Raw genomic sequence first — 17,049 nt, 5'->3', positions numbered from 1 at the left:
TTAAATATTTGTCTGAAGCAGATTCTTCTTCAAGTAAGAACAAAACATCTTCAAATTATGACTCAACCATAACGTTGCCTGGGGCTCGATGAGATGCAATTAATTGTAAATCTTGCACCATTTAATTTATTTGAGCTATTATTCATAGCTATGTTGGCGTGCAATTTTCCCACGAAAATAGTCAAATTATATAGAAATTGAAATAGTAAAACTTAATATGGTGTAGAGGAGTGTTTGTTTTTCTAAAACTTAATATGAAGGGTGATGAGGTGTGTGGAGAATGTGTACAGATGTACTAGAGTTAAGTGTGTGTATAGATGTATTGGGGTTAAATATTAAGTTAGATGACCTTTTTTGTCTTTTTACACAATAATAAAATTTAAGAGCTTAATAATTTAAGTATTAGGTAAATAAAGAAAAGTGTGGGGTAAAAATAGAAAAACTCAAAAAAATCCTTGTTATGAACTATTTTTCGTTTCATTTGACTTTACAGTCTCTGATTTTTGGTGATTTATTTTCCCCCGAAAGGGGGCTGAGTTTGATTCTCTCAAATGGGGTTTTAACTTGCAAAACAATTTTGAGTCTTGAGGAAAGGAGCCAGAGCAAGGACCCGAACAATGGCTATGCCATGGGCCACGACCTTTTGGATGGCAAAGATGGTGTGGTTGGCTGTGACCGGGTGGGTTTCGTCTTGCTTGACTGTTGCTGATGAGGTTGCCGGTTCCATCAGAACTGGAGATATTGGCGCTTTTCATGTTGGCTGATTCTACTGCCAAATTCACCAGTCCAAAGCTCTGGTTTGTTCTAGAGTCTACTCTTTATTTGTCTCATATCTATTCGTCTCTGTAAATTTCTGTGCTTGTTATAGCTTTGGTAGATTTCTAATCAACCCATCTGAGATGTGTTTTTGTGTGTGTGTGAAGGTTTGTCTGGTTGTTTCCCGTGATGGGTTTGTTGGATTATGTTTAAACGCTGGTTAATGATTAAATAAGAATGCAACATAAACAAAAGTACAAAAGGATTTTCTGAACAGAGATTACAAACCTATAAACCAAACTTAGCCAATTGATATTTCCTATAATCCATATGTTGAATTGTAATAGGGGTTACATCACTAATTGTCTCTACTAGAGAAACCACTCTAAGCAAGAACTCATGCTTATCCCCGTTTGAACCAATCCACCTTATGATCTGGTTCGGGCTTGATGGGGAGAAGATGTATGGTTTCAGGGTTTTAAAAAGGTGTAAGAGGAATGGTGTGGCTTGGATAATAACTATTAAGCCAATCAACAAATGATCAAAAGTCATGGATGTCTGGAATGCTGGGAACTGTAAACAAGAATAGTACCTAGGCAAGTTGGAGTTGATTGGATTGTTTGTTGATGGAAGGATAGAATTTGGGTTCTATTAACTGAACATGGTTGCTGAACATCCTATTTTGTGTGGATTGAATTGGGTACCAAGGTAGAATTTTGGTTAGAGAAGAAAGATATGATACCTAGATTTTTAAACATCACACCTCTTGTTAGAATTTCATTATTAGAAATCTTAGTAACTTGTGAGATTACTTGTTCTCCATTGATTATGATTCATAATAAAACTTACGTCAACTTGTGTAGGCTCTAGTACTCCTAATTCTAATTGGAGGTTATAAGCTATTTCATAGCAAGCATGTTGTTGGCGAATTTATTAAGGCCTGTGAGCAACAGCCAATGTCATGTGATTCAGGAAATAACAAAGTACACTTGGTTGTTAAGATTAAGTTTACTCAAAGGTAAGACTGAACTATAAAAAATGGCATACAAGGGGCAGTAGTGAGGCCCAGCATCGAAATCAAGCTCAATTCCGGAAATATGCTCATATTGCTTTGTTTTTGTTCTGGTGTGTGTGTGTGTGTGTGTGTGTGAGTTTCCTGTAGTCTTTTAGGTTACTAAGGGAGTTGTATGAGTCTGAGAAAGTTCATTAATATTGACCAACAATATCGTTTTACTATTGGAGATATGTAGAATTGTAAAAGTTCTGTTGACATTTCCTGCAAACATGATCTCTTCATAAAGCAGGCAAAGTTTTGTACAAAAGAAATCCAAATTACCTGGGTACCATTCAATTCAAGATTGTCACTGGCCATGATTTCTTCTATTTAGTGTGTCACAATAAACAAAACAGTTTGTTATTCACCCAGGGTAATGATAAGTCACAATTAGGTAACCATCAATTATGTGCACATTAGCAAACTCATTTGAATCCCATCTACCTTTTGGCAATTTGCATTTTTCTTCGGAACTTTACTATTTTGCTATCACTTCAAAGGATGACTGCAATGATTGCGGCAAACTCATTGCTATTATTGAAGTTAAAATACTTTTTCAAAAAATTAATTGCTAGAGGATCCTCAGAACTCAGGCTCTGCTGAAGATTTTGGACATCGTTGATAAGGGCTTAGTATTTAGGACAGTCCCATTAAGTCCATTCTTGTGCTGGGCATGCCTTTTATTTTGGGATGAATTGGTTCTCTAATGCTAATTATCTGTCTTTAATATGTTCCTGATCTGAATATTTTGATGTCATCATTAAGTCAATTAGTGTAACAAAGATTGGGCGCGTTTTTGATTGTTTGTTTTCATCTTTCATGAAATCAGAATCCAAGGTACTCAGGATCTAAAGTGATAATTGTTTTTTGAATGAGATGGGGCATTCATAATTGGTTGTTTTTGGTTTTTCTGTTTCTCCAGCAAGTTGAGTTAAAAATGTAATTGTTGCAGTGTTTTCCGTTATCAAGCATACTGTAGATTTTTAAACTTTTTCTTCTTGCACCTTCAAATCAATATCTGCACTTTTAACCCCTTGAATCTGAGCCATGTGCTTTTGCTTCTAGACTTCTGTCTGCCCAATCACCAAGTCGCATACAATTTTACCATAATACCAAGTCCCATCTAAAATTGATAAAATACAAAATATGCCCTTGTCTTGTCGCTACCATGCTCCCCTTCAGATCTATTTCCCTTATCTCCATTGTTTGTTGCAGTAACTAATTCATATATTTAGTTACTTCATTAACAAATTTCAATTCTTTTCCTTTGCATACAGTCAAATTCTCCATATTGTAACTGGGTCATTTAATCTGTCAATTCTGTGCAACATCAACTCTTTTTTTCCTGTACATCTGCAGCTGATTGGAGGTCATGGATAAAGATGAAAGGATGGTGGATGCATGACCTGGAGATCCAAAGCTGCATTTGATTTTATTTTGTGAATGCTGTGAGTAGATCTTTCAATGGATTTGTGATATGTTGTTTCATAGTAAATACAAAATCATAGTTGGGATTTTCTTTGTACTGGAAAGCTATATTTTTCACATTTTCAGTTTCATATTAAATACAAAAATCATAGTTGGGATTTCCTTGTACTGGAAAGTTGTATTTTTCTCATTTTTGGTTGGAACATTGCTTAAAATTTTTGGTTGTCTGACTCTAAAACCAAGTTTTCCTGGTGGGCAGCTTTGTATAGCGAATTTCCTGAGTTCAAACAATGGTGCTACGCAAATTTGGTAGCTATTCAACAATTTCTGGGAGGTATTTTTGCCAAAAAAATAGTACTATTTGGATGCTTGGAAGTCAAAAAATGAAATACTGGGAAACTATGGTGCCTACTTGACTTATTTTATTTTTAAATTTAGGTTGATAGTGAATATCAAGTGAAATTTTCTGCACTTTACAGTTTATACTTGCACTCAAAGTGGTCCTTCCTTGTCTACCTCTTGTGGCTTGACCTCTCTAATCTAAGTTTGGTACAGGTTTAGAAACTAGGAGATCTTAATCTTAGTTTACAATTCGTTTGATTCGATCTGATTTGATTATCACCCCTTATGTGATGATGAGTCCCCCACCCAAGGTACTGGTTGCTAATTACAAACTTACACCTTAGAGTGAGTTCAGACTGTGCCTGTTTTGGACCAAAAAACTTTGTGTGGGGTTGCTCGTGCCGCGTAGCAGTGCTGAGTTATAGTAAGTATTTCGGTGTCGATGCGTTCATTTATTTTCATTTTCCCCAAACCCCATCAGTTACTTATGATACCATCAGTAATTCTTTGATGTTCTGTGTAGGACTAGTAGATATGTTCTAGTTTCTTGAGCGGAGGATGCATGTATAGAAGGGCAGATCTGCATTTCTTTTTGTTCATATGCATGTTACACACTCAATAAAACGAAAACAGTCTTATGAAACTCAAATTTATAATTAAGGATTTTAAAGGTTGCATGTGTAACTTAAATAAAAATAATAGAAAATGGTGGCAAGGACATCTTAGGTTAGTTTGGTAGGGGTGTTCATGCAAAACAAACCTTCCCTGTTACACAATTTGTGAAATGTCTTTGCTTCTGATTTCTCTCAGGGTGTATAATTTAATTACCATGCCTGCAATTTTTTTAGTATAAGCGATGGTCTAAATTAGAAATAGAAAAAGAAGGGGGGTTCTCACACACGCTACTATAATGCCATAGGAATTCAAACATGAGAGGGGGGGTGTTTCTCGGTCACACACTACTATGATGCCTTGGGGATTCGAACCTGAGATTATTAGTCTTCAAGTCGAGTCCCTTTTCTACTAGGCTAAACCTGGTTGGCTCCGTGCCTTGGAATTAGATAAGGCATAACATACCAATAAAGTTAGGGAAGACAATGACCTTGGCAGCCCAACCCACATGGGAACAATGGAGTTGGGGTCTTGCCTGGGTGGAATTAGGGCTGGATTTGTGAATGGTGGTCCTGCACATTTATCATATGTCCATTTCAATCTGCTTCTAAATTGATGGAAACTGTCATTTACTTGATTCATTATTAAATTCCTCAGCCCTCTTCCAGGTAGAACAGATAGCAGAGATTTCCGAAGTTAAACAAACCCATGCTCAATTTGTAGCATTTGAATCTTCACCTTTTGATTGCTTGGTAGAATTTCACCCTTTGGCTGCCATTGAGTGTTGCTCAAATTATTGCCTGAGGCAGGCATATTGGCTTTTTCATCAAGTCAACAAATTTGGCGTTCATCAATTCACAAATTATTAAAGGGTTCACCAACCATGTACAATTTGCATAATTGATGTTGCTACAAGTTAGCCCTAGAGCTTCATGGGCATGAGCTATAAAATACATTTTCTTCCAGGATCATGGGAACTTGGAAGAAAATGTATTTTGTGGGCATATATAGAATATAATTACAGATATAAATTAACTATGTAGAAATTAATTTGACAAACAAATGCTAAAAACCAGAAAAATTATCAATTACAACAAATGGATATATCATATATGAGGGGTTTGAGTGTAGGTATTAAGAAACAGAGTGATAAGATAAGAATGTCCTACAGAGTCTACACCTTTCAACAGAAAATTAAAAATGACATCTAATGGACACTGCTTCTCTCATTTCATGAAAGGCGGCAGTCCTACTTTATGCAAATATTCACTGAAAACACACAAAAAAATCTCTACACATGTGTCAAACTATGATTGACAAAAAAGTAGAAGTTCATACTTTCAAAAAAGGAGCCTAATATTTTCCTTCTTTAATTATTTCAAGCCAAAGAAACAAGCTTGGCCATGGCCATGACCCCATGACCATGATCCGTTTGTCAATTCTTCTCATTCTTGTATCTACAATTATTTATATTTTTCGATTGGTTTAAATAATTGGTGGGGTGGTTCAGGCCGTTCAATTTGGGTGATTATTTTGTTAAATAATAGTGCTTCTAAGTTGGTCGATCGACCTACAACAAGATACACACTTAAATAACATATAATTTAACAAACTAAATCTACCTACATCCAATAACCAAACTAAAATATAAATGTGGAAGTGAATGTGCTTGCAATTCAAGTTTTCTGCTTTCATTGAAAGCATTTTATTTGAGAATAAACTACGAATTCATCAACTAACTAGGACGTGTCTTTTCATTTTATTGATCGTTTTTCCTTTTGGAAGTATAATGGAAAATATAGTTTTCATGTGGTATGGGATCGTTAGGCTTGTAGCTCTGGTGGATTATTAGCAAAATAAAGGGGAAATGGTTTAAAAGTTAAATCATAGAATTACTGTTGAAGGATCAATAGTAATTTGATCTAGTGACATCTACACTTTGTTACAAGGTCCCATGATCACTTATTGTGTGTGCCGACTTTGGCCGCATCAATGAGTCGAGAGTGGTACATGAACTGACTCGTTTTTCTCTTTTGTACATGGAACTTTGGCGTGTTTGGTGCCCAATATTAAATTAGATTGGATAACTCACGGATGTACGGGTGAAGTAAGAAATGGATGTAAAATTGAAGGATTTTGTCATTTTGTGGGGATTAGAAAGATTAAGTTATAAAGTAATTTTTTTTTTCCTAAACGAAGAGAGTTTTATTAAAGACGAATAGAAAGGTTTACATCATTAGCCAAAATATCAAAAATCTACTTAGGCCACACTTGGTCCCAGACGTGGTTACCTCCTACCCTGGACACAAAGGCTGCAACCTCATGCACTGCTTTATTACACTGATAGGGAGTAGCTATAAAAACGACTTGTGGAGCTTACCAGCAAGCATGTTAATGTAAAAAACAATAGCTTCCACTGCAACATCTACGTGATGCTCACCTCTGAGCATTTGAATCATTTGCACCGAATCAGATTCAACTTCAACACACAACAGCCGCACACTTGAGGCAAGCAAGCAAAACTAATCTTATAGCCACAGCCTCCATCATTAAGGCCAAGCTGCCACATAATCCCCCTACACCCCCTGCCTAGACCTGCTAGCTATAAGTATCTCTATTGAGCCAGCTATAAGTTATAAAGTATTGATGTCCTACAATTTTAAACTCCTATCCTAGCTAATGATGTTGTTCCCATTTACCGCTTAAGGAAATGACTTTCCTATTTAAAACAATATCGCTTGAATATAATAAGAAAAAGAATAAAAAGACAAGCAAAATTAGGTAAAAGCTTTTTTTATTTTATGAATTTTCTTAAACGAATAACCTCACTAATAAGATAAAATATGAGCAAAAAGAAAATAATTAATTCAAATGATAATAGAAAACAGAAAATCCACCCTATTTAGAAAATTGGAAATGGTTAGACCAAAAAAGAAAAAGAAAAATGGAAATGGTAATTTTGCACAAATTTTGGGATTGACACGTTTTCCTTACCCTTTTTAAAGCAGAAACTGGTTGACAAATAAAATCCAATCAGGAGAGAGATTTTTACTGCCAAATGAACCTTGAAACTCTACAAATTTAATGATGTCGTGAAACACACACCTCAAACGATTCCAAATTTAGTAGAACTAGGACTGGCCTTAAAAAGAATAATTACCAAATAATTATCAATCAATAATTATTCAAAAAGAGACTCCTAAGCCTAACCGCGTTTTCTGCTCATTTACAGCTTTCCTCAATGTCTCATTCATTTCTTCATCTTCCCCTTTCCCACCCAAACCCCCCTTCTTGAAAGCACTTCCTCACCCAACACTCTCTCTCCTCTCTCTCTCTTCCTTTTCATCTACACAATCCTCCAAAAGCTTCCAAACCCACCTCCACAATCCTCCTCTCTCTCTCTAGAAGCAATCATATTCCCTCAGAGAAGCCTCCCAAATAAACAAGACACAGGCCAACCCAAAAAGTCTCTTTCTGTGTGTGGAGAGAGAGAGAGAGAGAGAGAGAGCATTATTCCAAAACCCAAATCACTTCATTTCACAATTTTCAATCCTTTTTTGATTTCATTCATGGGCTGCTCGTCTTCAAGACCTCTCACCCTTCTCACCAAAAACCCACAACAACAACCTTCACAACCCTCCTCTTCCACTGCTCTTACTTCTTCAACCCCAAACTCTTCATCTGCCTCAAACTCTTCCAATTCCTCACCACCATTACCACCACCAGCCTCATTTCGCAGAGCTCTCTCCATCTCAGCCCCTCTTGTTCATCATCCACCTCTCAGAAAAGGCGACACTCACCACCTCGTTTCTCTCACCTCCACTACCTATGGCTCCCTCCACATTGACCCCACATCCCCCAAGACCCTCAATCTGAACGGTCAGGATTCTCCTGATCAATCCTACCCCCCAAAACGCTCCTCATCTTCCCCTGACTCTGTCATCAACACTTGGGAACTCATGGATGGCCTCAATGACTCTGATTTCCATTCTCATTTCTCTGAAGAACAGCCCATTTCCTCCATTTTTGACCACACAATTGGGTTTTCCAACAAAGCCAGTTCTCGCAGGTACTCAAGCTTTGATGTGTCTGTGAAGAAACCGTTTGATTCTTTCAAATCAGTGAGATCTTCAGTAATAAAGGCGGAGGACTCAATGCCTACCTCATCCTCATCCTCGTCTTCTTCGAAGCCTCTGTGGAAGCATTTATCGGAGGAGTCTCTGTTGTCGAAGATGGACCCCAATGTGGTCTTAACTTACAGAAGAGCATTGTCTTCTAGACAACTGGGCTACAACAACAATGGCAAAGTTGCAAGATCATTGACTTATAGTACCCCTTCGTATTCCTCAGTTTCAAATGCTTGTTTTCATCTTCCGGGTACTGAAGATAAAATTGTGGTCTACTACACCAGTTTGAGAGGAATTCGAAAGACTTACGAGGATTGTTGCGCGGTTAGGATGATATTTAGGGGATTTAGAGTGGCAGTAGATGAGAGGGACATTTCAATGGATTCTGAGTACAAGAAGGAATTGCAAAATGCTTTTGGAGGCAAAGCAGTGAGTCTGCCACAAGTGTTTGTTAGAGGCAAGTCTGTGGGAGGAGCAGAGGAAGTAAAGCAGCTCAACGAGGATGGAGAATTGGGAAAGCTTTTGAGAGGCTTTCGAGTGAGGGATACTGGGTTTGTTTGTGAGGGATGTGGGGATGCAAGGTTTACACCGTGCCCAACTTGTAATGGAAGCCGAAAGCTGTTTGATGAGGATGAAGGGGAACTGAGGAAGTGCCACGATTGCAACGAGAACGGATTGATTAGGTGCCCTGGTTGCTGCTTGTGAATGTGTATGCCAACTGGTGACGCTTGCAGCTAACGTTCTTTTGCTAGATCTCTAGCATGTTGTGTTCGCAGACTCAATCACGACGATGTATCCAGACATGGTCGATTATTCAGATCGGCAATCTGACAACACGTCTATCTAGCAGCAGAACATTTATGTCATAATAAATTATATACCACGCCATTTCTGCTGCAGCTACCATTAGAAATGTCACATATTCTTATGTGTCTAGTCTAGAGGATTTTGTTTGAAGTTTGTTTCTATATCTATTTCCTGAGTTCGTGAAGTTTTTGCATGTATGGCAGTTGGTGACTATTGAATGGACAATAAGTTTTTGCATCATAGCACTAAACTTCTCTGTAACACAGTAACAGTTTGCAATGCTTCTAAAGCTAAATTCTTTGTTTGTTTGTTTTTTTCGATTTAAGCGACGTACATTCTTTTAGTTTTGATGTCTCTTTCAGTCTTTCACATGGTTCTTCTTGTGGATTCCTTGAGCAGTATGGTTTATAAAGTGATATGAATAAACACCTTCAACCATGTGGACTTCAGGTGTAAACTACAGAAGCTACATGGTATCTGCTATTTGATCAAGTTACTTGTTGCCCAGTGTGTATCAATGTTCTTCCAAATTAATCTAGTTTTGACAAGTATGCACATTACATATCAGTTTCAAATACTCATTGTTGTTTCTCGTGACGTGATTATTTCGAAAAATAACACCAAACCACTGTATGGTCGCTGAAAAATGTTAACAATCAAATAACAGTTTGACAATTGGTTTAATGAAGAAAAAAAGAATCTAGAAAACTAGAAGACGACAGGAGGAAGAGGGGAGAAATTAGTGCTTCATATTCCTATAAAATGATCCTTAACTGGTGTTTTCTTGGGGTCCATATTTGCCTGGTATGTAAAAGTCATATGCTTCAGCCAAGGATCTAGCCACTTGGGTACAAGCTTCATACGCAACTTTGAAACCTGCATCTGCTCAAGTTCAGTCCTATTTAAAGCATCTGTCAATGGAAACCTGCATCTATCATCGTCCCGAGATTATTCACGTATTCAGCTGCAATCTCATGCCCAATCGATGGCACGCAAGCAATTAATGAGGAAAAGATGATACACAGAATCAAAGCTATATATGATTTCACAACCCTATTTACAAGTAGGGATATTTAGTCATATACCAATTCTTAGTACAAAAAAAATATAATTAAACTCTACACCATTTAATTTCTATAAACAAAAAAACAAAAACAAAAAACCCAAAAAAAAAAAAAAGCTGACTCTATTTAATTTAATTTTGATTATTAAATTACTTTGATGCCCTATTGAGTGTTTTGGGTTTTTTTTTATGAGTTTTTGGAGTTAGACTTGTTTTAAGAAATTGATGGCAGTTTTGTAATTTATAAGAAGTTGAAGGCCTCTTTGTTATGTTGTAAATGAACTTTGGGTGTGTTTCTAAAGTCCATTTCACATATGGTATTTTTATAATTTGGGCCCTTATATTGGATATAATAGTGAATATTCTTTTAAAGCATTCGTTAATGAAAACTCTATCTATAGATAGACAAAGACGCGAACACACACACATATATATATATAAATCATGAGGAAAGTTATAATAATATTTTGGTATCACATTGAAATGATGGCAGCATGATAAGCTCAGAAATTTAGGTTTTAATAAGTCTCAAACTTATTAGTTACACAAACACAGAATAAATGAATTGAGAAGAATATGGAAATGAGTGACAAAATCTTTAAGAGTAGCTTGAAAGGGGTAAATATTAAAAATTCTAAATAACCCGCCAATATATAAAAATAAAAGTTTCTAAAATAAAGGAGGGACATCCGAATTTTTACTAAACCAAAGATTGATCTTCACTTATCCTTTTCTTGTAGTGGGGGGAGGGGATTGGATTCTTTGGTACGAACAAGATTTGACGTTTGTCATGATTTGGCACTAGCTAGGAAGAATACAACACAACATAGTTGATGAGAACTACAACCAAACTTACGAGTAGGCCAAGATATCGGAGGATTTGCTCGAGTAGAGAACTTAAAACCGGACAGCTTGAAAGTAGTGAAGAAAAGAAAACAGGCAAGTAGAAACCTGAGATGATGAGACAGAGAACTGTTGTTGAACAGTAGCTCATCAACTGATGATATTCAATGAATTCACCTACGTCAGAACTCATTCTACATCTTCGTGAAGTGTGGCCAACTCCCGTGGACATGTGCGCCTCTTCTGCTTGATCAAGAGGACTCAAAACCTCCTGTGCAACAAATGGTAGATCTCTTTTGATTTAGCAGAGATTTACTCAGCTAGAACAAGTAATGAAAGCTTAAAACTCAGTGACATATGCATCGTTCAGCCTTTTCGTCTTCATCTGTCCGAGAACCTACAATTGCTACTGAGAGAAATTTACCTACAAATATCTATATTTGAGACGGGAAAAATGAACAAAAAGAAGAAGAATACAGCAGTTGCATTATCTATTCTTACAATAAAAAACCAGTCTTTATCTACTATGAACCCACCATATCTCTCACTGTATTATTTCAATTAGCGCCTTCAGATATTGTTCAACGAGCTCTATTTGTAAACTATATTAGTGACTGCACATGATAGAACACACATCAAGAATATACAAGAGTACATCTCCTCAATCCGATCCCTTCATACACTTATTCTAGATGGGGTGAATTATTTTGTGTGGGTTGGCGTGATTGGTTGAGCAGGGGCACTTGTATTTATATGCATCCTGATGGGTTTCCCTCGTTAGTGGAGGAGAGAAAAAGAAGGAAAATAAATATTAAAATAAAATGAAGGAAAGGACATGAAAATTTGAAGAAAACGAATGGAAGAGAAAATGAGAAAACTCTCCCTCATGTATGGCCACCAATTAGTTAGGAATGTTGGCTATAAAAGCAGTTGCCTTCTTTCAGTTCAATGCATCCCTTAGAAAACCAAAACTTAGACAGTTTTGAGAGATAAGAAAACCTCTTGTGTGAGAGAGAAAATCCTCTTGAGAGAAAAACCCAGAGAGAGTTTAGCCACCGGTGTTTGGTGTGATTATTATTGTATTCCCATTATTTTTCTTAGTGGAAGATAGAGTGTTAATTTTGCCCATTTTATTTACACAAGGCTGGGAGAAGTCAGATCCTAGTAGTGCCATATTTATTTATTGGCCCTTTGATTTTTCGCCATTTTTCCCAGCAAGTGGTATCAGAGTTTCGGCTCAAAAATTATATTCTTGTGTAATTTAAGATGGAGGAGTCATCGTCATCATCATCAGCAACAATGTTAAAATTGACTGCATCCAATTACTCAATTTGGAAGCCAAGAATGGAGGACATCCTTTACTGCAAGGATTTGTATGAACCCTTTCAATTGCTGGGACAAAAACCAGCAGGGAAGTCAGACGATGCATGGAGCATTATGAATAGAAAAGCCGTCAGACAAATCCGATAATGGGTGGATCAAAGTGTGTTCCACCATGTGGCACAAGAGACGGATGCATACAAATTATAGACAAAATTGTCGTCCATGTACAGGCAGAAGACTGCTTAAAATAAAGCATCGGTTATCCGGTGGTTGGTAAACCTTAAGTACAGAGATTGTCAAAGTGTTACCGAGCACCTCAGTGACTTCCAAGGTTTGGTCAACCTGTTTACGAATATATGATGCTTGATGATGAGTTACAGGCACTAGTGTTACTCAGCTTTTTGCCTGATAGCTGGGATACACTAGTAGTATCCTTAAGCAATTCAGCTCCTCAAGGTGTTCTTACATTGGACATAGTTAAAGATAGCATGTTCAATGAAGAAGCAAAGAGGAAAGAACAAGGTGTAGTGGCCGAGTCAAAAGCCCTCGTCTCAGAGTATCGTGGAGAACTAACAATAGAAAATTCCATAGGCGAGACAAGTCAAAAGGCAGGTCAAGAGATGGCTGGAGAGGAAGGTCCAAGACAAGAAATGACCTAGAATGTTACCATTGTGGCTGGATAGGCCAAATGCAGAGAGAGTGCAGGTTGTTGAAACGAGAGCAAGATAGAGGTAACGAAAAGAGTGATGCCAGGCACACGACCGCAACTACCTCTGGTGGAAATGAAGTAATTATTCTATGTGGTGATGGCTTCGCTAATTTTTCCTCTCAAGATACATGCTGGATGGTGGATTCCGGTGCATCATTTCATGTTACCTCACGGAAGGACTTCTTTACATCTTACACCAATGAAGATTTTGGTAATGTGAGGATGAGAAATGAAAAATTGTCCAAGATCGTGGGAAGAGGAGATATTTCCTTTGAAACCAACACAAGTTGTCACTTGGTCCTCAAGGATGTGAGACATGTTCCAGATATGCATCTCAATCTAATCTCCATTGGATTACTTGACGATGAAGGATACACCAATGTCTTTGTTGAAGGGAAATGGAAACTCAGCAAGAACTCTTTTGTCCTAGTACGAGGGAAGAAGGAGAACACCCTATACATGACACATGCAAAAGTCAGTAATGGATACGTAAATGCTCTCGCAGAATACTCGATCGAGTTATGACATAAACGGCTCGGTCACCTGAGCGAGAAAGGGCTGCAAATTCTATCCAAAATAAAGGCATTGACTGGGATGAACAAAGGCATGCCTCTAAAATCATGCACGCACTGCTTGGCTGGAAAGAAGCATAGAGCTTCGTTTTAACATGGTCAAGCACAAAGAAAACCCAATGTATTAGATGTTGTGTACTCTGATGTTTGTGGTCCTATGACCATTAGTACTCTTGGTGGTGCAAAATATTTTGTCACCTTCATTGACGATCATTTCAGAAATGTATGGGCTTACGCACTTAGAACAAAAGATTAAGTATATGAAGTTTTCAAGCAATTTCATGCTAGCGTTGAACAAGAGACTGGTAGAAGCTTGAAATGTATTCTCACTGATTATGGAGGAGAATATATGGGGGCGTTTAGAAACTACTGTAGAAGTAATGGAATTAGGCATGAACGATTTGTTTCGAAGACTCCTCAGCATAATGGCATAGCTGAGAGAATGAACAGAACAATTGTTGAAAGAATAAGAACAATGTTATCTCATGCCAAGCTGGCCAAAAGTTTTTGGGGTGAAGCCCTGATGACTGCGGTTGATGTAATCAACCTTTCTCCTTCAGCACCTTTGAATGTTGATGCCCTGAACAAGTTTTGGTAGGGAAAAGACGTTTCCTACAATCATTTGAAAGTTTTTGGTTGTAGAGCTTTTGTTCATATTCCTAAAGACGAGAGATCCAAGCTCGACGCGAAGTCGAAAGAATGTATCTTTTTGGGATATGGGAATGAAGAATTCGGTTATAGGTTATGAGATCTTGTAGCTAGAAAGATTATTAGAAGTAGAGATGTTGTCTTCTTTGAAGATCAGAACATTAAAGACATTCGAAGAGGTGATAAACCTGATAATCCTAGAGAATATCCAGCTAACTTAGATCCAGTTCCTCCTCCATTGGAGAACAATGACGGGCAAGATGAATCCAATGATACTGATGATCCAGCTAGTGATCCTATTATAAATGAACCAGTTGATGATGACATGAGTGATGATCATACAACTGATGGTATAGTAGATGATGTAGTTGATGAGGGGCTAGAAGCACAAGCCCATGAAGAGCCAGCAGCCGAATTCCAACCAAGAAGATCGACCAGGGTACGAAGACCTTCGAGTAGGTATTCTTCAGATGATTACGTTCTCCTAACAGACGGGGGAGAACCAGAATGCTATAAAGAAGCATTAGCTCATGATCAACAAGATGAGTGGTTGAAAGCCATGCATGAAGAGATGCAATCTCTGCATGAGAACCACACCTATGATCTAGTGAACCTACCAAAAGGTAGAATAGCACTCAAGAACAAATGGGTGTATCGACTGAAGACGGAAGAAAACAACTCTAAGCCCAGGTTTAAGGCAAGGCTAGTTGTGAAATGTTTCAGTAAGAAGAAAGGAATTGACTTTGAAGAGATTTTCTCACCCATAGTGAAGATGTCATCCATACGGGTTGTACTCGATTTGGCTGCAAGCCTGAATCTCGAGATCGAACAGCTAGATGTGACGACAGCTTTTCTTCACGGAGATCTTGAAGAAGAAATCTACATGGAGAAGCTAGAAGGATTCAAAGTCAAAGGAAAAGAAGATTTGGTATGTCGGCTAAAGAAGAGCTTATATGGACTCAAGCAGGCACCTCGACAATGGTACAAGAAGTTTGATTCCTTCATGATTGAACACAGATATCGGAGGACTACTTCAGACCATTGTGTATTTGTGAAAATATTTGATGATGGTGAATTCATTATACTTCTTCTCTATGTCAATGACATGTTGATCATAGGGCAAAACATTGACAAGATTAGCAGGCTAAAGAAAGAGTTGAACAAGTCTTTTGCTATGAAATACTTAGGACCCGCAAAACGAATCCTCGGTATGAGTATATCCTGTGATAGAAAAAATTGAAAGTTGAGGTTATCACAAGAAAGTTATATCGAGAAGGTACTAAAGCAGTTTAACATGAATAAAGCAAAACCAATTTCTACTCCATTTCCTAGTCACTTCAAGCTTAGTTCAAAGCAGAGTCCTACATGTGAGAAAGAAAAAGAAAACATGGCTATGATGCCATATTCCTCAGTTGTTGGTAGTCTGATGTATGCAATGATTTGCACAAGGCCAGACATAACGCACGCAGTTGGCGTTGTAAGCAAATTCCTATCTAAACCAGGCAGAGAGCATTGGAATACTATGAAGTGGATTCTCAGATATCTCAGGGGTACTTTCAAAATGAGTTTGTGATTTGGAGGTAGAAAACCTGCATTGATTGGCTACACAGATGCAAACATGGCAGGAGATCTTGGTTCCAGAAAATCTACTTCAGGATACCTGATTACATTTTCAGGGGGAGCAATTTCGTGGCAATCAAAGTTACAGAAATGTGTTGCTCTATCAACTACAGAGGCAGAGTTTATTGCAACTACTGAAGAGTGCAAAGAAATTCTCTGGATGAAGCGATTCCTACAAGAATTAGGGTAAGAGCAGCATAAATACATTTTGCATTGTGATAGTCAGAGTGCGATCCACTTGAGCAAGAATCCGAATTTTCACTAGAGGTCGAAGCACATTGATATGCGATATCATTGGATACGTGATGTATTGGAGTCTAAGCAATTACATTTTGAGAAAATCCATACTGATGACAATAGTTCAGATATGATGACCAAGTCCTTACCTAAGGACAAGTACAAATTTTGCAGAAGAGCAGTTGGACTACTGGAGCCCTCCACCTAAGTCGGGAGGGGGAGATTGATGGGTTTCCCTCGTTAGTGGAGGAGAGAAAAAGAAGGAAAATAAATATTAAAATAAAATGAAGGAAAGAACAGGAAAATTTGAAGAAAACGAATGGAAGAGAAAATGAGAAAAACTCTCCCTCATGTATGGCCACCAATTAGCTAGAAATGTTGGCTATAAAAGCAGTTGCCTTCTTTTAGTTCAATGCATCCCTTAGAAAACCAAAACTTAGATAGTTTTGAGAGATAAGAAAGCCTCTTGTGTGAGAGAGAAAATCCTCTTGAGAGAAAAACCAAGATAGAGTTTATCCACCGGTGTTTGGAGTGATTATTATTGTATTCCCATTATTTTTCTTAGTGGAAGATAGAGTGTTAATTTTGCCCATTTTATTTACACATGGCTAGGAGAAGTCAGATCCTGGGAGTGCCATATTTATTAATTGGCTCTTTGATTTTTTGCCATCTTTCCCAACACATCTACCTAAGAGTCTTGCCCATCAAGAAACTCTTAAGAAGTCCTTATTGCGTTAGGTTTATAACATCTAATCCACAATTAAGATAGGAATCCTTCTAGCTCTTATATTAGCCTTAAAACACTAACTTTAATAAAGTTGCAGGTTTAGTTGTATTTGAACTCCTAATTGATATCAAGTCTTAGAATCCTTTGATGATTATAAGACCACACTTTAATGGGTTAGACA

General features: G+C 37.6%; 2 protein-coding genes and 1 long non-coding RNA gene across 6 annotated transcripts; 2 read left to right on the top strand and 1 right to left on the bottom strand.

Annotated features, from left to right (window-relative positions):
• Positions 1-484: 484 nt before the first annotated feature.
• LOC103339310 (uncharacterized) lies at positions 485-3,709 on the top strand. Of its 3 annotated transcripts, XR_016122976.1 has the most exons (3): positions 489-797; positions 3,170-3,258; positions 3,498-3,709. XR_016122976.1 is itself a non-coding variant. In XM_016796204.2 (2 exons), the coding sequence occupies exon 1, from the start codon at positions 618-620 to the stop codon at positions 762-764; it is 147 nt and encodes a 48-aa protein (XP_016651690.1). In that variant the 5' UTR covers positions 485-617; the 3' UTR covers positions 765-797; positions 3,088-3,400. The 3 variants fall into 3 exon arrangements, 2 of the variants coding, with proteins under 2 accessions (XP_016651690.1, XP_008240799.1); XM_016796204.2 differs by lacking the exon at positions 3,498-3,709 and having other exon boundaries at positions 485-797; positions 3,088-3,400; XM_008242577.3 differs by lacking the exon at positions 3,498-3,709 and having other exon boundaries at positions 3,170-3,400.
• Positions 3,710-7,472: 3,763 nt separating this feature from the next.
• LOC103339308 (uncharacterized protein At3g28850) lies at positions 7,473-9,440 on the top strand. Its single transcript, XM_008242576.3, has one exon. The coding sequence runs from the start codon at positions 7,762-7,764 to the stop codon at positions 9,022-9,024; it is 1,263 nt and encodes a 420-aa protein (XP_008240798.2). The 5' UTR covers positions 7,473-7,761; the 3' UTR covers positions 9,025-9,440.
• Positions 9,441-9,759: 319 nt separating this feature from the next.
• Positions 9,760-11,869, bottom strand: LOC148914856 (uncharacterized). Of its 2 annotated transcripts, none has more exons than XR_016122861.1 (2): positions 11,141-11,869; positions 9,760-10,090 (listed from the first exon to the last, which is right to left on the bottom strand). It is a non-coding gene; the product is annotated as an uncharacterized LOC148914856 (long non-coding RNA). The 2 variants fall into 2 exon arrangements; XR_016122862.1 differs by having other exon boundaries at positions 9,760-10,057.
• Positions 11,870-17,049: the final 5,180 nt, after the last annotated feature.

This window comes from Prunus mume, linkage group LG8, assembly GCF_029339155.1.
Source record: "Prunus mume cultivar Tortuosa linkage group LG8, ASM2933915v1, whole genome shotgun sequence".
Taxonomy (NCBI): Eukaryota; Viridiplantae; Streptophyta; class Magnoliopsida; order Rosales; family Rosaceae; genus Prunus; species Prunus mume.
This window is presented reverse-complemented; position numbering and strand designations above follow the sequence as displayed.